Source organism: Microcaecilia unicolor, chromosome 6, assembly GCF_901765095.1.
Source record: "Microcaecilia unicolor chromosome 6, aMicUni1.1, whole genome shotgun sequence".
NCBI lineage: Eukaryota > Metazoa > Chordata > Amphibia > Gymnophiona > Siphonopidae > Microcaecilia > Microcaecilia unicolor.
Window position 1 is genome coordinate 103341552 of NC_044036.1, and position 23047 is coordinate 103364598.

At 41.6% G+C, this 23047-nt stretch overlaps 1 protein-coding gene across 1 annotated transcript; it reads right to left on the reverse strand.

Annotated features, from left to right (window-relative positions):
- Nucleotides 1–568: 568 nt before the first annotated feature.
- On the reverse strand, nt 569–19806 carry LOC115471790 (probable ATP-dependent RNA helicase DDX59). Its single transcript, XM_030205624.1, has 7 exons — nt 18636–19806; nt 15998–16165; nt 13281–13370; nt 10894–11145; nt 10055–10207; nt 7814–7942; nt 569–926 (listed from the first exon to the last, which is right to left on the reverse strand). The coding sequence occupies exons 1-7, from the start codon at nt 19332–19334 to the stop codon at nt 666–668; spliced, it is 1752 nt and encodes a 583-aa protein (XP_030061484.1). The 5' UTR covers nt 19335–19806; the 3' UTR covers nt 569–665.
- Between the last annotated feature and the right edge of the window lie 3241 nt (nt 19807–23047).

Here is a 23047-nt window from a genome sequence, read left to right on the forward strand (position 1 = left end):
TTGTTTGCCACACCCTTACGCCAGCCCTGAGAGCTAGCATGGTGGACTGAAAAGCAGAGAAGCCATTGTTCAAATCCCTAAGTATGCTCCTCGTGAACTTGAGGCAATGAAAGATGAAGTGATGTGCCCATGTACAAAGCCAGTGCTAAATTTAATGATGTGTGTAAACATATTCATGCAAATCAAATTTTATTTATGTATATTATTAAATATGTCCCAATTCCAATAATGAGGCCTGCATTAAATCATATTAACAAATGTTCATGCATGCAGCCCTTAGATACTAAGCCATCTGTAATGTCTACTATATCTAAAATGTAACATGACCTTGAGCTACTACTGAAAAGGTTTGAGCAAAAGCCAAACAAATATAGTGAGATGGGGATAAAATGGAGGCTGCACAGACTTCCAGAAAGGAGGCACTTTTCTGCACATACCTTAAAATTACTCAAGTTTTAGGCTCTGGCTTGTAAGCAGTTCATTCGCTCATGGAATGAGAAAGACTTTACTTCTGCCAGAAGTACATTAAAACCAGTATCCAATCACATTACAAAATGAAGCTTCCAAGTTCAAAAAGCAAAAATGCAAATTTAATTCCACAATAAAGTTTTGAAATATACTTTCTAAATTTGAGAACTGTAACATACAGTATAAATTAGAACATGTCACTTGTGAGAAGCACTTTTGTCATGTCTCTTGATAATGGCCATGAGATTATCCCCTGTTACCAGGGCATTGTGCGAATGCTTAGTTTTTGCCTCTTTCTTTTGCTGTTCATGGACGTAAGGGGAATTTAGCAGTTGTGGTGGAAGAAGGGAGCCTGTTGGTTGGACTCGTTTTACAATATCCCAGAAAAGCTTCCTGTTGTTTTTGTTCACAAATGTAATTGCGGTTCCACTGTGTCCCAACCTTCCTGCTCTTCCAACCTGAAATACAAAAAGCTGTTATATTTTCTTTAACATTATACACCCAGTCACTGATGTTTCTGTTCAAATCTACATAAACTGAACACAAAAACTGTGGAGTGTTAATGTCTTAATTTTTTTTATCCAATTAATTTAAATTGACCAGAATGTACACAACCAATTAATCTCTCCCAAAATACAAACAAGGTACTCAAATACAGTACCACTTATTGATAGCAGAATCGCTTAGCATAATGGTGATGGAGAATCCAACGATTGCAGTAATGAATTAACTGTTGCTTCTTTTTGATATCTTACTGTACATCGACTAAATAAGAGACTTCAAGTAAGATATTTCAAACACAGACCATGTTTGTATGACATAAGATTCAGCTCACATGTTCTATATTTTTAAAGAGTGGGATTTAAAGTCGCAAACTATTTTTTAATTTTTTTTTTTAGTTTGGGTGCTTGTACAGAATATATGGATAATTATATTGGGGCAATGATTAATAATCACTGCTATGCTCAGTAATTCTGCTAATACAGTATTTGAGCCTTTGGTAGTCTTTTTTTGGAAGGGATGGATTGCTTGTGTATATTATGGTCTACTGAAATTAATTTAATAGGATAAGGAATTAGATAATACATCACAATTTTCATTTGTGATGGTTTCTGATTTGGAGGGAGGGGCATAATTGTTCGTAACTATTTTTAAAAAGCAGCAAGCACTACAAACATTTCGAACAGTTAAGTCCATTAAATATGGCACTTCTATGGATTGTCACCCTGTATTCAAACTCATCAGCTTGCTCAAATTTCACTAAAAAACAGTAAAGGGTCCAAAGAAGTGGGTGAACAGACACAGGCAAATTCAGTGACATGCACAAGTTCACAATACACCATATATATTGTATAGTATTAGTAAAGTAGAATATGAAATCAAAAGTAATAAGAGGTTTACTGCCCTGAGCACATCTATTCTGTACTGCACTGTTACAGTGAGGACCTGGCAACACAAACAGATCCTTCATTTGACAGGTTCTTGTTCCTTGAATGCATCTACAGTCTGAGATGTGCAGATCTGCCAAATAATACTCTCTTCAAAACTTTTGCAGAAGGGATCATGAGTAGCACTGGAAGGGGTTCCTGAGGTCTCCACTATAAAATATCTTTGCAATATTCAGTTCATATATATAAAATGAGGCAGGACGGCTTTGCGCATTTGTGTCAACTATCTGTGGGACTGAGTGGCACCCGGCCCCCGCCCTACTATTTGATACCTATCAGGTGAGGGGTTGTCGCAAGAAAGGCATGTTAGCATTAATTCGGAGAACAGTTACTATGGGAAAGAAGACGATCCTTCTGGTCTGGATCTCGTCAGACCCACCCACATTGCAAAGATGGAGATCCTTAATGATTTCCTTGAGTGCCATAGAGCGGAGAGAGGTGGAAGTTCTGGCCTCCCAAAAGGGGGACCGCCTGCTTCAATGTTGGTCTCCATTTTGGGACACGCTGACCCCAACAGCCCGTAGCAGAATTTTGAATGGGTAACACCGTAGAGAGGGAGGGAGGGGGGGTAGAGGGGTGGGGAGGTTATTGAAGAGGGAGAAGGGGAGATCTGGAAGGGTTGGTACGCAGATGGAATGGGGAATGCAAAAAAGGAAAGGTGTGGACCTATGTAAGCATACTGTGACTCCAAGATAACTCCCCAGGCTGTACTGTGATATTGGGTTTGAACGGGGGGGGGGGGGGGGGGGGGGGGGGGGGGGGGGAGAAAATAGAAAATTTATGATGACAAGCTGTATTTTGGATTTATGACATGCTTGTACATAATCTGTTGGATAACTTTGCTATAGATTGTAACGAATGTTGCCTTGATCATCAACAAAAAATTAATAAAAATAAAATAAAATGAGGCAGGAGAAAATGGGAAGGTATTAAGTAAGGATGAGCTGGAAGAGACTAAACTTAGGTAGAATTTGCAAAATTGAACACCGTAAAGAATAAATTAAAAAAATTTATTCTGCAGTGTCTCCCTTAATAACATTTATTTGCATCATTCTATATTAGTACAATCCTTCATAACTACCACAAAAGCATCATCCATGCAAATAAAATCCTATTTTAAAAACAAAACAAAATTCTAAAGAACTTGGCTGACTGCATAGAAGGCAAAGTTGCTTATCTGTAACAGAAGTTCTCCGTAGACAATAAGGGAATGCAGCCATACTCTGAGGTGACATCCTCCGATGGCGCCCGAGTGCCCAGAGCTCTCCTGCAGCTCAGAGAAGTCTGAATAAAGGAGTCTTCACTGAGCCTAAATGGGCGATTTCTGTGCTGCCTCACAGCCCCTCCTCCTCTCTAGTCGATACCCAAGCTAATGTGCACTAACCATTCTTACTTGTCCAACTGTTTGACTTTTGAGGAGACGGGGGAAGGGGAGTATGGCTGCATTCCCCTGTTGTCTATGGAGAACCTGTTACATATAAGCAACTTTGCTTTCTCTGTAGACACCATGGGGAATGCAGGGACACTCAGACATGAGTCCCAAGCTAAGGGCCACTTCAAAATTATTCTTAACTTAGTGGCCTGTAATGAGAAAGGGTAGAGGAAAGAAAGGAAGGGAAAAAGTATGAGTTAATATGTGAAGTTGCTGCAAGGGAGTGCTTGGCCAAAAGCTGCATCTTGAATGGAAAATTTGTGTAGTAAAAGTATGGGTGGATGCCCAGGTTGCTGCTTTGCAAATGTCTCCCGCAGATGCTAAACGGAGGTTTGCTATTGAAGCAGCTTTAGCACAAATTTGATAGGGGACAATACGCCTCAGAAGATGAAGTCCTTCAAGCGCATAACAAAAGGCAATGCATTCTGACACACAGGTAGATAAAGACTGCTTGGAAGCTGGTAAGCCAGGGTTTTTGAGATTGTAAGTAACAAAAAATGATGATGATTTCCGCAAGCCTTTCATTCAGTGGAGATAATAAAAGTACAGCACAGCTAAAATCCAGGGTATGCCAGGAAGATTCTGCTTGTGACAGGTGAGGTGGTGAAAAAAACATTGGCAGAGCTATTGCTTGATTTAAGAAACCACTTTAGGCAGGAATTTGGGGTTGAGTATGGAGGAGTACTCTGTTGTGTGCATATGGGAGATAGCAAACTAAATCCTGTAGATCGCCGACTCTACTGGCTTTAATGATAGCAAGAAACTCACTCAAGGTAGTGTACAGCAAGAATGTCAAACATAGGCAATACATATTCAAACAACAATACAAGGTACTGCATATTATGCTACATTCCAATGTCAACACAATACATAATAAAACATTTTAACGGACAGCACGTGAGCTGGTCTGGTCCCCCGCCTCGCCTCGGGATCGCTGCAGAAATTGCTTCTCCTGTCTGTCCTCCCCGGCTCTGTGCCACGTGCACCGCTCTCTTCCTCACCTTGTCGACTTGGGCGGGCGTCCAATCGGCCGGCGCTCCTCTCGATGATGCTGAGGCGCGAGTGGGCGCCGAGGCCTGGCAGGGTAGCGTTGTTCCAAGACAGGGAGGGAGCCGCGTCATCACTCTGCGGCTCTCTCCGGCCCGTCCGACCACATCAGTCTCGGTGCAGCAGTATGGTGCAGCTCCGTCCAGAGGAGCTGACCCCGAGATGCCTCGACACCGTGGAGTACTCCATTCGGCCTTCAGGTTAGTCCTCCATTCGGCCTTTGGTTGGTCCTCAGCTTGGATCAGGCAGCGGCCGTCGGTCTGCTGAGCACCGTGCCCGCCCAGGTGTCACACAGCCCGTTCCGAGTCGATTCCCAGTCACAGTCGTCGGAGCTAGCTGCTCCCATGCCCTCTAGGTAGCGGCCATCTTTCACATACTGAAGATCAGACACAGAGTTTTAAATTTAGCCCTGTATTATACTGGTAGCCAGTGAAATTTTTTTTTAATGGTGTGATGTAATCACATCACTTACAACCTTCTATTAGTCTTACTGCAGCATTCTGAATCAATTGGAGCTGGTGGAAACCCTTTGTAGTCAGACCAGTGTAGTGTATATTACAGTAATGCAGTCCTGATAATATTACAGCATGCACAACCATTCATAAGTACATAAGTATTGCCACACCGGGACAGACCAAAGGTCCATCAAGCCCAGCATCCTGTTTCCAACAGTGGCCAATCCAGGTCACAAGCACCTGGCAAGATCCCAGAACAGTAAACAGATTTTATGCTGCTTATCCCGGAAATAAAGCAGTGGATTTTCTCCAAGTCATTTTAATAATGGTCAATGGACTTTCCCTTTAGGAAGCTGTCCAAACCTTTTTTAAACCCCGCTAAGATTTGCCTTCTCAGTGTAAGGAGAGAGGCAGCATAGTTGCTGCAAATGATGGAAGCAGCTCATGAAGGTTGCTTGGATCTGGAGGATCAGGGGAGTTTGTACTTCCCAAAAGAGATTTTTATGTTGGGTATGTGTCCACTTGTGTTAGGGACCTATAGAAGCTCTGTTTTACCTGGGTTCAGGCAAAGTTTGTTGTTTTTAGCCCATTCTTGAATTGCTGTTAAACAGGTAGTCAGTTTATTCAGGGCTGTGGGAAAGTCAGGTTCAATGGGTATGAGTAGCTGCACGTCATCTGCGCAGATGTAGAACTGAGTATCCATTGACCGAATCAGCTCAACTAGTGGCTTAAGGTAGATATTGAACAGAATAAGTGATAGTATCAATCCTTGCGGTACCCCACAAGTCAGTGCCCATGGTGGTGAGGTGCTGCAGAACAATATGGATTGTTGCCTTTCCGATAGATACCACAGCCCCCAGCCACAACAGGCAAGATGTTGGCTTGCTGTGTGGCAGATTTTACTTTAGGATTTGAAGTGCTGCTGTGAGTTGCCGGAAAGGAAGTCTGGGCAACACAGGAGAGGCAGATGTCAATTACACAGCCATGTCAGCAATGAAAAAGAATGCGCACATTCCAAGATGGCGTTGTAAGCGGACGCACCTGTGTTTGCTCCTGAGGTAGCTTAGGTTTTCAGCTCCGTTGGTGCTTCTGCTGCCTCGTTTTTCCAGATGGGGAAGCGGAGGGGAAAGGTTAAGGAACATCCCTCGGTTCCTGAGACCATCCCAACGTTGAAGCAGACGACCTTGCAATTTTCAAAGCAACAACCAGGGCCTCGGGGAACTTCGACCCCCACTGCAACTCTCGACGTATCGCTGTCGATCGAGAGTCCTAACGGGGCTTCCTTGAGCCCTGTGGATCGTATTGCTCCGCCTCAGCCTGGGAGAGAGTTGTTTGCAGCCCGAACAGCGACGGAAGCCGAAGTGGCTCAACCGAACCTGCTTGAGGGAAGGTTTGCAGCTACAGAGAGTGGATCTCATGAACGAGAGCAGCTAATTCAATCAGCTTTACAGGTACTACCTCAAGACATTGTTTCAAAATTATCTCGAGCTGAGGCTCAACCTCAATCTCTCCCAGTCTTTAGTGGCGTGGTTAGACCAGCAATAGTGACACTTGAGTCACTGTGGGACATGGTTTATGGCATTCAGGTTTCTATGCAGAACACATTGAAAGAAAACACTGGTGATATTAAAGTTTTGTCTGAAGCTGCGTTGCTCCAAGCGCAAGTGACTGCACAGCAATCTTTGAAATTAGATAAAGTGAATGCTGAGCTTCAAGAAATGGGGAATTTGGAAACTGCATTGGTTAAAGATAATAATTTCATGCACAAGCGAATGGAATACCTGGAGAACCAGGTTAGGAAACTTAACCTTAGGTTTCTAAATTTCCCCAAATCTCCTTTAATTTCTCCTATGGAAATGGTAAAAAAATATATGGTTGACATTCTTGGAATGGATAAAGACTCACTAACTCCCATTACACGAGCCTATTATATCTGGAACCCGAAGGGGACTGATGGAAACCCCCCAGTAGTGGGGGATGGAATGAATCTTACTTCCTTCCTGGAAAGTTCACTGGAAATAATTACACAGAGGTCAACTATGCTGATCACTTTTGTACTGGAGCCTGATCGCAATGCTGTTTTAAGACTTTCCTTAAGACATTTAGAAAACTTGTTTTTGGGCTCAAAGGTTCGAATTTTTCCAGATCTCTCGAGGCCCACACAAGTAAGGCGCAGGGCTTTTTTGGAGCAGCGCCCTAGAGCGTTGGCACTGGGAGTAAACTTTGTATTACGATTTCCTTGTATCTGTAATGTATTGCTTGAGGGTAAACAGTTTCAGTTTGTAGACCCAAAACAGTTTAAAGAATTTCTTGATGCTAGAGCCGATGTGAATGTTGTATGCCCTCCCTAAAAAGCAGGCTAGGGTCGACAACCCGAGGTAGCAACCGCTAAAATATTCTTTAATTTCTCTTAGAATTTTTGAATTCTTGGAACCCGATTTCTTTGTTTGTGGACAAATAGGCTGTTAAGAATTTTTCTTTCCATTACTTAATTGTATTTGAATTTCATTTGTAAAATAATGCCGATTGCATATTTACACTTTGTAGTGAAAATTGAATTTATTAATAAAGATTTAAAAAAAAAAAAGAAAGAAAAAGAATGCGCAAGTGAAACCATGACACTGGGGGTTTTGAAAACAGAAAGTAAAAACTGAGCCAAGCTAAAAATAGCTCTGAGGTAAGAGGAGGTGCTAAGAAGAGCTGTAGTACATCCGCCAGATGTAGAAGTCTGGAAACAAAGAGGAATTATGAGGCAGTGTAGGAATCCCCCACCCAGACGGGTCAACTTTTGTCAGACTTCTCTGACCTGAGGAGAGTTCTGGGCACTCGGGCTTCATCAGATGACATCATCTCAAAGTATGTCTGCATTCCCCATGCTGTCTACAGAGACCTTGTAAAGCCAGCATAGATTTATTTGAGTAAAACATACCAAAGTCTTTGTGTAATGTTATTATGATCCATACCTGATGTACATATTCATCCATGCTGGAAGGCATATCAAAATTCACAACCAGTTTGACATTGATCAAGTCTAGTCCTCGTCCAAGGACTCCTGTGCTGACCACAACATCATAATCCCCTTGAAGCAGCCCCTGTCAATTAGAAAAGCAAGCAGATTTATTTCTTCATTTTTTTTCTTACCCTCTTTCTTCTGGCATCTGGAGGTTTTCTTGCCAACAAACTAGTGATCAGTGCGCTTGCTCAGTAATAAAAAGGCAATCCACGAATAAGTACAAGTACCCAAACTTTTCTCCTTCACGGCAAAAATACTATTCCATAAACTATGCTTATGAAACTACTACATTTCTTTCTCAGAAACTCCAGTGTGATAAAGATTATGGACACTATGTCTGGACTATTAAAAACAAAAAAACAACAACAACATTTAAAATTTTAATCTGCCAAGAGTCCAAAATGTAGCAGCCCAACAGATCATAAACTGCAAGTTAGCATTCCCCCATGGCTTTTGAGGGTCTTTGTTGGCTCCCAGTTAGTATTTTACAACCACCTGATTTCTAACTTTTAACCATTTGACCAAAGTGCGGTGAGTGCTAAACTATCTTAGAGAGTATCTAATATAGCATTCTTTTAACATAGCATCAAATCCCAAGCAAAAGTCTGCATATATCTGCCATCCATTTAGGAGAGAGGGCTTCGTCAAGCACGTTGCCACCACTCTGGAATTCTTTACTGGTTGAACTTCACCATGAAGTTGACTATTTATCATTTAGAAACAAACTAACCTCTGGCTCCGAGTCACTTCCACATATGGAGATAATATTACAAAGCTTTTTCAGCATGTAAAGAAGTACACATGTCGACAAGACTGAGTCCTAATAGGTATTTTGTACAGATGCATTCCCAAAGGCAGGTCTATTTCAAGCCTCCTTTTATAAAGATGCATGAGCGCTTACGTGCCTTTATAAAATTACCCTAACAAACCTACAATCACAACTAAGAAGCAGCCATGGACATTTACTTCAGCTCAGAAGGTGTAATCAGTCCAGATTAATGTTTGTTTGGTAGCGCTATAGAAATGCTAAATAGTAGTAATAGTAGTAATCTACTTTGAATTGAAATGTCATTCTAGAAAATGAAAACTATACATTGCCAATTAACAAAGTAGGAAAACAAGTCTTATTAGAGCATAACATCTGTTTTCAAACTCCTAATGCAGAACTGGCTCAACCACTAGGCAAGACTAGGCAATTGCCTATGGCAGCAGCCTATACAAAAAGAAACTGCAGTCAAAGAAAACAGCCAAGTCCTTACAGTCACACAAAACTCCAAAGAACCATAATCACCTAACCTTTACCTGCAAAAAAAAGTTTAATATTTAAAGGCATGACGTCCATGTGTTGTTGCTTTTTTTTTTTTACAGAACTTCATGATTACAGAGTTACAGATAACTGTTCAATGTTAATGCCATATGCATAACTACCTGCACTGGGGGCGATTCTATATAATGGCGCCTAAAAAATCTGTGCAGTAAACATTTCCACCAAGGCGTATTATATAAGAAATGCTTAGATTACGCGTGGTATATAGAACATGCTTAGGCGGACCTCACGGTGACTAAAACTACATGCTGCTATTTACACCAACGAAAACCTGGTGTAAATCCCTGCACGCAGATTTATGCGCACTGGGTCATTCTATAAAAACATGCGTAAATTTGGGAACAAGCACAAAATGTCTATTTCCCCGCCCATAACCACGCCCCTTTTTGCCTGCATACATTAAAATTTAGGTGCACTGCATTACAGAATACGCTCAGGGATTTGAACGTGTACATTGTAATTAATACTTATTATTACTTGTTAAGTGCTATTAACAATGCTGATAGGATGGTTAAGTCAATTAAGTTACAGCCTGGATTTCTGTGCGGAAAGCTAGGCGTGCTACATAGAATTTGGGGGTTTGTGTACTATCTGCCATGATGTTTATGTTAGGCAGCAAAGTTTTCTCTGCGTTGCTGGCCCTCCAAAAAGATTGGGAACATCCAGAACAGCTAATGCAGAGCTTTTACAGTCACTGCGTATTCATTCTGGCTACCAATGTATGGTAAAGTGAAAACCTTAGTGCACCTTAATAAGTAAAAACCATAATGTATTTAAAAATCATGGCAGAGAAGCTGGAATTTAAACACACATTTAATATACACCACAGGATCACAAATCTCCTTAGTTTCACAATATACAAACCTGTAAAATCTTGGTTCTTTCACTCTGTGATTTATCAGAATGCATAGCAATGCTTTGGAGTCCAGTAATTTTCTGCACTGCATCACTGAGAAGGTCAGCTCCTAGTCTACACTCCACAAACACCAAAACAGGGGGGTGGAAGAGCTTCTTATCCTGAGAATGGAAAAAAGGCCATTTCAAAACGTTGTACCCATTCTGCTATATTACTGGGACTGACTAGCAGACTGAAAACACTTGCAAATGCTTCATTATGATCAACTTTTTTTTTTTTTTTTAATTTTCCTACAAGAAATGGAATATGGTATTAAGCCACTTCAAAGAAGAAACAGCAGCTGCTTGAGCAAAGGACTTCAGCAGGTCCTAAAGCTCACAACACAAAACATTCATTAGCCTAACAAAAATACCTTTGCTCAGTTACTTTATAGCTTCCTTTACACTCAATTTAACAGAACTATTATTAATACGTTCTTGGCCAAGGACTGAGGAAGCTAAGTTCACAACCACTGAGGGAAGGAATCCAACACCAAAACTGCCCAAATCCAAGTTGTCAGGCACACTGACTGCTGTGTTTTCATCTCTTAAAATTTCTTTCAAAATCTAAAACAATAATACACTCTGCAAAATAGGTAAATTCAGAGAATCTAAAGAAAGAGAGGAAACTTGCTTTCCACTCCTGATAACTTTCACAAAGTCTCTACAAAACTTAAGTAGCATATTTGCTGTCCTTGAAAAATACTAAAATAGGCAATGAAGATAAAATTAATTTTATGATCTGTGCAAAGGAAGGAACCTCGGAATACACTTTGCATCTGGAAAAAAAATTATGAACAATGACCTACATTTACGATTTCAAATAATTTCTTCTTTTTGGATGGCTCTTCTACCCACAAGACAATTTGCCGAACACTGGCACAGGGCACATTTTTTTCCCCAACAGTTATTTTGACAGGATTCTGCAAAAGCTGATCAGCAAACTGTGCAATGCCTGCTGGAATTGTGGCAGACACCAGTATTGTCTGTCGGTCCTCTGGTGTGTTTTCTAACACATCCAAAACCTGCTGCTGGAAACCCATCTTTAGCATGGTGTCAGCCTGAAGAACAAAAACAGCCATGTAAGAAATCAGAGGTATGTGTGTTCCAAATGCTACAAAACTCTAAATAGAGAAACAGCAGATAGAAAAAGGTTTTGTTACATCCATTAACCCATGCTATTCTTAAACTGATTGTGTGACTCTATTTTTTACTAGTTTAACTGAACTGCAAACTGCCTTGCTATGACTTCATGAAATGGCAGTATATTAAACTTAATAAACCATAACGGCAGTCAGCCAGGTCATGAAGGTTGCAAAAAAAATTCAGTACATTTAATATTTCATGCAACAGAAATACTATTAATTTGTAAACATTAACTTGCAAAACTGTGCTATACTATGAACCAAAATTTAATGTAACAGAACTGAGCAAGGCCACACACAAATCAAGTTTATAAGTCATATATACATCTGACTAAGAAGTTCTGCCAAAAGGCCTGATGAAGAAAGCAGAGCTTTTTAAGGCAGTATTTATTTTAACCAAAGTTGAGTTTGGACCTAGAATACAGGTTTTCTTTTCTCTTAAGCAATCAAAAGGCTGCTCTAGGCTGACTCAAGTGTCATATACCTAGTCAAACAACTAAAGCAGAAGTCCTTCAAGAAATCTTTTGTTTCCTAAGATGCTTTTATATAAGTAGCTGTGTAGTTCTGGTAAGGGGCTCATTTTCAAAAAACATTTCAAAAGTGGCGTACAGCAGCATTTGGACCTTTTCCTCACCAAAATGTCCAAATCGGTATTTTCAAAACCCATATTCCAGACGTTTTTCTATGCTGTTCATTTGCAGTGCGTCCAAATCTCAAGGGGACGTGTCAAAGACCTTGTTGTTTTTCAGCCATAATGGAACAAAATGAAAACGTGCAGGACTAAAACTAACACGTTTTGAGCTAGACCTGTTTTAATAATGACTAAGACACAGAAAAGTGCCCTAAATGACCAAATTACAATGGTAGGAATAAAGAAATGGCCTCCCCTTATTCCCCTAGTGGTCAATGACCCCCTCCCAATCCCAAAGATGTAAAACAAACAGTACATATCAGTCTGTATGACAGCCTCAGATGTTATAGCCAGTCCTATTAGTACAGCAAGCAGGTCCCTGGAGTAGCCTAGTGGTCAGTGCAGTGCACTATGGAGAACATGACCCAGGCCAATAATCTACATTTGTGGTGGAGTGTGAGCCCTCCAAAACACTGCTGTACCTAAATAGGCGACACTCGCAGCCACATATGGTGGTGTATAGTTGAGTACAGTAGGTTTTTGGTGGGTTTTAGAGGGCTCACTTACAATATAAGTGAGCAGTGGTGAGATGTGTACCTGGGACCTTTATGCGACGTCCACTGCAGTGCCCCTAGGTTAATTCACTGATCTGCTGGGACGTCTGTGTGGCCAATGTACTAAGAATGCTGCCCCCCCCCCCCCCCACACACACACAAACATGCACATATCCCAGTGGCTTGATTTTGTGCATTTTTTTACTTGAACTTTTTTTTTAATGGACCAAAATGATAAACACAGAGCATAAAAACATCTAGCAAGTGGCCATTTTCAGAAAAAAAAAAAAAGATAGACTTTTCGAAAATCTCTATATTTACTATTTGGAGTCTGAACATTTTGAGCAAAATGTCCAAAGCTGGACTTAGAGGGGCATTTTCAATATGACATCTAAATATCAGTTCTTCATAAATTACATAAGGAAAGCATATCTCTGCTTCCCTCCCCCCCCCCAGTAAACAGTTTTTGTTTTCATTTCAAGGACCAACTTGTTTAGACTGGCCTGGTGTTGGGGGGGGTGGGGGGAGCCTCAGTGGTAAGTGCTACAAACTGCGTTGCTATGAAAAGACCTGGGTTTGATTCCCAAACCTGGCTTCTGCTCTCCATGCCTCTGTGGATGCTGTGATGATACCAAGGAGACAGAAGCAAGGTCCATATTGTTCAGATTCTAGAGGGAGCTGTGACCCCAACCAAGGGCTGTTTGTCACAATGGAGGGGAAAGTGGGATTATAACAAGATATAAAGGAGAAAGATCCCTGAAAATTAAAGTTCATGGAACCACAGTCCAAAGGATGCGGTTTATGACCAAACTAGAATCCTAAGGAGCAGAATAATGCAAAAAAAAAAAAAAAACACACACACTTACTTCATCCACGACTACAATTTTAATACCCTGGAGTTGAATACAGTCTTGTCTCACAATTTCTAGGAGTCTTCCTGGTGTTGCTATTATAACCTTATAAAAAAACACACACAAACAAACATAGCATTAAGAAAAAACAACTGTTAATGAATACTGATTAGATAACCTACACCTAAAGTAATGCTGATAAAGTAAAAGAGGTGTCTAAAAATCAGGCTGCAAGGCATTGACTATCATTTCCACTACCACAAAAAATTTGAATGGTCTGAGAGAATTTGAATGTTTTATCTAATAAATGTATGACCCCAAAGCAGAGATGGAAAAATATTTTTCAAAATCTGGGGACCAACCTAACTCTTTAAGAACCAAGGAAAAGTTTTTTTAAACTCATTTGTTTTCTCTCTTATGTATTATTCTTTATTTTGCTCTTTATTATGTTTATATTGCTTCCTGCACCATCCCCACACTTGATTCTCTAAGCTCCCCCTCCCCACTTCCCTAGCTGCTCTCTCTTCCCTCCACTCTTTCTTTGCCAGCTGCTGTGGATCTCCTCAATGCTGGGCTCAGCCACAGGTATAATTCTCCCCAAAGATGCTACCAAAGTTTGGAACTTAGGGATTTTCCAGCCCTGCCCCCAAGATCTTTCATTTATGCAGACTACAGGAAAGGGACGGCCCATAAAAATATTTTGACAATGACTCGTCAATAAACCTGAAGATTACCGATTAAGCTGGATGCCTCTTTATGTAAATGTTCTTTGGAAATTCATTCCTGTGGGAGTGCTGACATAGATAAAAGAATCTCCTCAAAGAAACAGCAGCAGAGATTGAAGGTTTTGGTAAAAGAACAGAACATTAAAAGTGTGAGCAATGCCTTAGTTCAAGATAAAATAGTAATTCACTGTAAAACAGAGCAGATGGAAAATTTTGTGAGATATTTTAACTTTGAACTGTCCCAAAAGTGACCAGCATGCTCCCCTTGGATATCTTTAAGAAATATTTGCTGGAAGTATTACATTGTCAGGGAGATAGTACCCTGTTTCTTACTGAGAGGGAAGGATATGAGTTACCAGGGAGAAGAACATATGGAGGCCCCAATAATGGTTTACAAATCTGAATCCAACTGTCCTCTTAGAGGTGTCTGTGTGAACTGTGCTACTGTATTTGAGATTTGGGAAACTTTTGAAAACACTTTTTGTTTAGCAAATTTTTTCACAAATTTCTATTATGAGACTTGTAATTCAGCTGAACTGGATAGCATTCTTTTTATTATCTACGTAGAGCCTGATAGGTTTGCAGAGGAATACACATATTTTATTGTATTGTTTTGTCTTAATAGCAGCGCTCCTAAGGGGGGCAGTTATCTATGTGGGCTACCGTTAAGATGGGTTATTTTACCACAGGTCCCATTTTATGCAGTGAGACTAGTTATTAATAACGGAGGTTAACAATAAACTAACCCACCTTAACGGTAGTCCATGTTAATAACTTCCCTCCCTAAACTGTAATTCTCTCTAAAACAGTCTGGTATTCAAATGAATGAAATGCTGAATGTACATACAAAAGGTTACAAAATTCCAGGTGCCAGGTTGTCTGGGTGTCTACATTTTCACATCTGTTACTGTGTAAGGGGTCCAGTAGGAGATTAAGGAGAAGCGGAGAATTTGTGTCAGTCATATGAAGAAAAATGGTTAGGTCCAAAAAGGACCAAGGGGAAGTGGAGAGTTTGTATCAGTCATATAAAGAATTGTTAGGTTCTTCTGATTATGAGAGAGATAACCTTGGAGAGAATGAGCTGTGAATATTATCTATTATCTGAAACTAAATGTACTATACTGGACTTTGAGACTAGACATGAAACCAGGCATAAGGGAGGAAATGTGTTTGTAGTCTAGCCAAAGAAGGTGTGATGTAAATGTTACAGGCAATGTGTGAGGAAACAAAATTAGATATTGTTTACTAAATTTATGATCATGTAATGGAATGTGCTGTCATGTTGATTATTGCTAATACAAAGCCAGATGATGAGAAGGGAATTCAAAAGTCAAGCAAAGCTGCTACACTGGGAAGCTGTGAGACTGCTTCCCTAAAGCTTTAGCACATTTTCCTGTATATTCGGTGGTGTTGTGTCTTATTCCCTTGTACAGACCGCAGACTCCAAGAGCTGAGGTAGGGTGTGTTATCCCCAAGTTGGATCAGAACTACAGTCATTACATGGAAGGAAAGGTGATGAGTCTTTGGCAGAAAAGTTGCCACTGGGGTTCAAGAGAGAAAGAACTAGGCTCCCCACTTTATGGATTTGGGAGGAAGAGGCAGAAGCACTAGACAGAACAGTAGCTAGAACTGATGGTGGGAAAAGGACTGGACAAGCTGCCATTAGAGCCCAAGATGAACAGTCAGGCAGGACAACAACTTCTAATACCATAAAGGACAGAAGCTGCTAGGTTCATCCCCTGCATTGGCCAAGAAGAAGGGCTACAAGAGATGGTGATGAAAAGGCTGGTGGGAATGACAGGCAAAGAAAGTTAAAGAGAAAATATACAAAAATGGAGTAAAATGGACCAAATTCTAAACAATAAAATAAAATATAAAGCTATGATGATTTTTTTGTGCCCTACCTCCTAAAAGTTTGGTTAGGCACCCAAGTTTTCCAAAACATTTTCTACGCCTTTGTGTGTCAGTACTGCCCATCAGTCACCTTTCAACTGAAACCCACTTTACCTGCACATGTTGTTTTAAGCGATGCAGCTGAGGCGGTAAAGGCATACCCCCAACTAGAAGTGCTGTCCTCATACATGGCAGACCTGAAATCAGCTCTTTAGTCTGCTGCTCTATCTGAATGGCTAATTCTCGTGTTGGAGTCAGAATAAGAGCAGTTGGAGTTTCATTCTAAAAAAAGAAAAGAAAATATTAGTGCAAAAGTATTTTTTTCAATAGAAATTCTTTGAATTATTTTTAAAGTAAAAATAAGATTTTATGTGGACACATCGCTGTAGTAAGACTTCTACATATCAACTCACAGTTCTTGCAGGCAGAGAATGAGAAAATCTTCAACTATGAGTCTGCTTTCAGCTTTCTTCATTCTTTCCAAACCTTGTGAAAACTTAATAGAATGGGATCAAATTTGAACTTGGCTTCCCTGGTTTTCAGTCCCCCTGCTCTAACCATTAGGCTGCGACTCCACTCTGCACCGATGATTTCAAAGAAAAAGTCCCCAAATATTGGCTCAATTCATATATATGGAAGAAACAGCACAAGCTGCCTCAACAACAAAAAAAGATACACTGAAATATAGCCGTTAGGGAATTGCTTCTTTCAAACTCCCCTCCCCATTCCTCTCCTAGTCATAAACACACATGTGCAGCGTGATTAGAAAATGTTCCACACTTTCCACCATGCACTCCCCTGCCCCACCGCCATACACCTAGCTCATCTGGCTCTTTGTGATTCAGAAGTTATTTGTTTTCTTAGTTACAAATTCTATTGTGAAACCTAGTGACTGAACCATATAGCTTTTCTAATGGCTACTAGTATGTACAGTGATGTGAAAAAGTCACCTTCCCCCCTAGCTGGTGTTCATTTACTAGTGATGTTGTGTTGACGCACATGTAGCATTACAAACTTCTGTAAATTTCTGTAAAACCATACATTATAGAAAAATGTTGCTATAATTTCTAAGATCAGCATCCAAAAATCTATAAGAAACACCCAATCTCATTACAGAAACAATAACCATGTTGTTCGGTGTAACTGCAACCAAACACTATCATTTGATATCAGCCTTTCACGTCGCTACTGAATAATCTTAGCCCAATCTTCTTTGCAGAACTGATTTAATTCAGACAAATGTGCAGTTTTTTGTGCACAAACTGCTTATTTCAGGTTAGGGACTGACCAAATTTTAGTTTTGGTTACAGTGCCGAAACTGGCCTAATATCCTTTATCTGCCAGGTTTTGGTGGAAGCCAAAAATGTGTGCTTTGTCTTGTCTCCCTCCCTACCTTCTGAACATGATTTGCCTCCCCCCCCCCTGTTTTTCTGAATTTATTAATTGCACATTTCCCAAAACTTACATATTTACATCTCTGATATCTTGCATTTCAGCTTCTATGTCTATTACTGTGACAGGTTTTCTATATGTAGGTCTGGAACGTGTTTGCTTCTTGCAGGATTTGTTTACTAAAACTAGAGAATGACACAGGGACAAAGCACGCGGAGACGGGGCAAGGGCAGAGCATGTGCGGATGGGGACAAACTTTGTCCCCATGTTTCTCTACTTTTAAGCTTGTTAATGAACTGGACCATTATTTATGTTTGAGCGTTGCAGACAAATATATTTTGATTTTTGGAAAAATAAGCAAACATGCTGGCCACAACTGGCAACATTTGCATGGGGGATCCTGTACATTCCTGCTACCAGCACATCTTCTGAGAAGACATCTTCTACTGCAGGAAGGACTGTGGAAGACTGGAGAGCTACACTGAATTCTGAAATTGTTGATCACTTAATCATCCACAAATTAAAAAATCATAACAGTGCTTCATAGGGCATATTACTCCCCTGCTAGGGCATACAAAATGGGATGTATTTTGTACCCCTGGAAGTTTTAACAGGGTGGATTAGGATTCCTTGGGGTAGTAGAAGTCAGCTATTGATGGAGTTGGAAAGCTAGAGAGCGGTGGGGGTTATTATAGTTGATCACTGTTATTATTGTTTTCTATTTGTAATTTATAAACAACAGTTGCACAGCCTATTGTTCCTTTTTACACTTTAATAAAAACAATTTAAATATAAAATCATAGTGTTCAAGGCGTCCGCAAATGTGGACAGAACCTGTGGGGATGGGAACGGAAACAGAGCCTGTGGGGATGGGATGGGAAGGGGATGGGGCCAAACTTTGACCCCATGTCATTCTCCAACTAGAACTCTTAAAGGATTCTTCCTCCTCCCCCCCCCCCCCCAGTCCCCACCCACTACCTTAGGAGAGTTGGCATTATGGGGGCACCATCCAGTCCTAGCTATGCCACTGGATGCTGGTCTACAGAGGGGTAGGGGAGATACAGGGGATGGGGGCACAATTGAGCTTGGTGGGAGAACACAGCTGAAGATTTGCCAAAGATGTCAGGTACTGCATACTTGACCAGTTTAATTTCTATTTTAAGACAAAATGCTTGAGTTTTAAAAACATCAATTCCATTCTTTCAAGCACTAGTTTTCATATGTAACAAAAAGTTAAGATCTATAAATTATATAAAGAATTAAGAAATAATGAGGCGTAAAGCACTTAGACTTACGAAGTTCCATTGTAACCTAAGGAACTTCGTAAGTCTTTCCATCCCTCCCATTTTGGATGACATACCTCTTGCAAGGATCTAACGATGACTGGAAGCAAAAAAGCTGCAGTTTTGCCAGATCCCGTGTCAGCGCTGGCCACAACATCTCTGCCCATAAGCCCCACTGGGATCATCTGCATCTGGACAGGGGTTGGAATTTCATACCCTGCTTTACGTAAATTGGAGTTTAACGTTTCTGGGAAAGCGCAATGTTCAAACTCTAGGATGGGCCTGCAGACTCCTGGACCCTGGACAACGATTCCCAGCTGTTCTCTGAGACTGGCGATCTGCTCCTCCCGGAGGCTCTGAATGAAAGGGGCTTCGATGTAGTCGCAACGGGCCGGCTCATGCTCCGTTACCGCAGTCTCCCCTCGGAATCGCAGCAGGCAGCGACCTTTACACTCCAGGCTGCACACATCCTGCTCTGACTCGTCACAGATGTACTCTCCATAGCGGCCGCACTCGGCACACACGGGCTCCCCTGGCTCCGGCCAACGCTGCGCCTTGCTGAATGCTTTCACTGGTTCTTCGGCTAGGGCGCTGGAGTTCTGTCCGTCCGGCTCGGCTACAGCCGGGACAACGCTGGAAGAGGAGGCCGACGGCGCATCTTGCGTTACCGAGTCCCCGCTGTCCTGGACGGGAGAAGTTTTGCATTTCTTTGTCGCGCAGCCTGTCTCCTCTTCGGTGGCAGGCCGGCTTATTTTCAGGGACCGTGGCACAAACATAAGGTTAAGAGACGTCCCCGATTTTTGGAGACTGTATTCGTTCAAAATCGGGGTCAATAGCGTCCTGTCCCCAATTTCATTGGGAACACAAGTTGCAGGACTTTTTTTTTCTCCTGCTGCTTTGGATCTGGAAGATCCCGGGGATCCCGCAGATCTGGCTTTTACACCGTCCCCTGCTTTCTTGTGAGTCCTCTTTCAGTTGTCCTCCGGGCTTACATTACCCCAGCAATCTTCTCTTTCCACAGTCAGCGATTACAATTCCTAATTTCTGCTAGTCGTTTACCGCACACATCGCTCCACACGCTGTTTTTTTTTTTTTTTTTAATTTTGTCACATCAGTGGTGTTATTCTTAAAAGTGTCCCCACCACCACCACCAAGGAGATTAGATATTAGATTAAGAAGCGAATATGGCATGACGTTCAAAAGATGAAGGACCCCGCGCATCCGCCATCTTGGTACACCCACAACGAAGAAGAAACGAGCCAAGGATAGTTGATTGAGAACAGGAGGCGGCATGACGTCAAAACGTTGAATCCATTTAGGTTGCACTATGTTTCCCCTTCCCCGCGTAGCCGTCGTTCGGTGTACACTCAAAACAAAGCAAACAAACCTATGACCTGCTGCTTCCACATTGTCGTTCTTTATTGTTGGTAGCATTTTTAAATCTCACTTATATTTTCAAACATGCCAGCTTGTGCAGCATACGGATGTATATAGAGGAAGTATAATAACGGAATAACTTTCATAGGTAGAGTAGTGATTTGTTCTAAGTTGTAATCAATGTGTCCTTTGGAGGAACTAGTTATAGCGACACCCTAGCATATGTTATCAGTGCCATAGCGAGGGCAGCTGACACCCGGGGCGGGTCGCCGCTGCGCACCCCCCTCCGCAAGGCACACCCTCCCCCCTCTGGAGCGCCCCCCCTCCGGAGCGCATACTTACAGCGGAAAGTGGGGAGGGCCAATCCGCCCCGACTGCACGTTGCTAGGAGCTGCATCGGCTCCGCTTGTTCCCTGCTCTCTCTGCCCCGGAACAGGAAGTAACCTGTTCCTGGGCAGAGAGAGCAGTGAACCAGCGGAGCCGACACCCCCCCCCCCCAGCGGCGTGCACCCGGGGCGGACCACCCCACTGCCCCCCCTTCCTACGCCACTGCATATTATATTAACATACCCTGTTTCCCCGAAAGTAAGACATCCCTCGAAAATAAGACCTAGTAGAGGTTTTCCTGAATTGGTAGATATAAGGCCTCCCCCGAAAGTAAGACCTAGCAAATTTTATTTGAAAGCAGGGCCGCCGAGAGCCGGACAAGGCCGCCCCCCCCCCCCCACCCAAGGTCGCCGGGCCCCCCCTCTCCGTCGCTCCCGGAACTAACCTTTAATGCCTCCTTTCACCTTCGCAGCAAGCAGCAGCAGGGCAGACCTCTCCTTCCTTCCGTGCCCCGCCCTCGCGGACGTTACGTCAGGCGAGGGCGGGACACGGAAGGAAGGAGTGGCCTGCCCTGCTGCTGCTTGCTGTGAAGGTGAAAGGAGGCGTTTAAGGTTAGTTCCGGGAGCGACGGAGGGCGGGCAGGCCAACCCTGATCCAACCCTGATGTTTCCCCGAAAAATAAGACAGCCCCTGAAAATAAGACCTAGTGCATTTTGGGGGGGCAAAATTAATATAAGACAGTGTCTTATTTTCGGGGAAACACGGTAGTAACATAGTAAATTACGGCAGATAAAGACCTGTACAGTCCATCCAGTCTGTATGTGGGAAAGAGCGGGGTACAAATGTAATAAATAAATAAATATATGGTATGTGATACTTTATATATACGCGAGTTTGATTTGTCCTTGCCATTCTCAGGGCACAGAGTGTAGAAGTCTGCCCAGCACTGTTCTTGTACTAAAAGTTCTGAAGATTCTGGAATCCTAAAGAGTTAAAAGATTCCGGAATCCCAATTAGTAGCAACATTCCATGTAGAACCCCAAAGAGTAACATAGTAAATGACAACAGATAAAGACCTGTACGGTCCATCCAGTCTGCCCAACAAGATAAACTCATTTTACATGGTATGGGATGTGCTGTTCTGAAGCAGCATCAAAGGAGCACTGATTTCTTAAAACTATTTGTGCTATAAATTATGGGGAAAGGGATTTTTGTTTGTTTATTTTTGGTTAGAATTATCTAATTGTTTAAAACATTTTTCACTGAATTGCACTCAAACGATAGTGGTGAATAGAGCTAACCCAAGATTAGGCCATATAACACCCCCCCCCCCCCTTTTCACAACAGCTTCATATTCGTGCAGAGATATTTTTCTCCTGGTAAAGGGCCACTAAAACAGACATCATGTAATGAGAATCAGGTGCTCAACATTCAGAGTTTCTGTCTATCTATTTATTTAACTATTTATGGCACTTATACCCCACATTAAACATTAATTAGGTTGAAACCTGGGAGCATTTACAATCTTTTTTTTCCCTGTGCCTAGATCAAAAGAGAAAGATGGTTTGTGGGAACTTGCACCTTTTGTGGAATGCAGTGGTATATTTTAAAAGATTTTTTTAACATTTATATCGCACATTATCCCAAGCAAACAAGTTCAATGTGGCTTCCATTTGAAAATACAGTGAGACAGAATAATAGAATTCAGTTATATCATGAGAGCAAGTCGATGGATATGTCTGAAACATTTAACAAAATTGAGATTTGCATATATACCCACTGGGTAGCGCATATTCAGAAATCATAGCCGTAAGTATAGACAGTTATTCAAATATTATCACATGCATATACCAGAACAGGCATCCATACACACATTGCAAAAGTAAACAACAACTTCTACAGAGTACATCCAAAACTTAATTTTTATGTTCTCATTTCCATCTTCCAACATTTCAGACAGCAGATGTACAGATAGCAGAATCCAAAGCAGTCCAAAACTAGTAAAGTTAGAACACAGTTTATACCTAATTGTTCACCTTTTAGGTTTAAAAAGCAAAACCATATGCATGTAAGGACTGAATAAACTAATTAAAACAAAGTTTAAAACAAATGCCCTTAATATGTAATACTTGGTAGCAATAATGAAACAGTGATGGAATATTCACATAGCAAGCAGCCTGAGCCAACAGATTTATTTTCCATTGAACATGATTAACTTTGTGTGAACTTGGCGGCTAATAGTGTGCTGAACTGGACAATGTTAGCACATTTAGACTGACCATGGACAGAACTTCTGCATGAAGGAAACCCTTTTCGCATTATTCAAAACTTTTCTGTGAAATAGTAGTTATAAACAAAGGCAAGTGCATTTTTATAATGTACCACTGCATTCCACAGAACAAAAGGAGCAATTCCCACATGCCATCTTTTTCTTTTGATGTAGGCATAGGAAAAAAAAAGATTTTAAATGGTCCCAGGTTTCAGACTAATTAATGGTTTTTTTTCTTAATTGTACTTATAAATAGTAAGTCTGATTGTTAAGCAACTGATTCTCTTGTGCTGGTATGTGCCACTATAGTGTACCGGCACCATTTTTCCTTGCCCGCTCATCTTCCCCCCCCCCCCCCCCCCACACACACACACAAACACACGCATTTCCTGCCTGCCTGCCTGCCTGCATCACTTTCCTTGGGTCCATTACTTCTCCTTTCCCCTCCATCCTGGTTCCAGAGTCTCTCCCCTTTCATACCCCCCACCTTCCCAGTTCCAGCATCTGTTCCTCTCC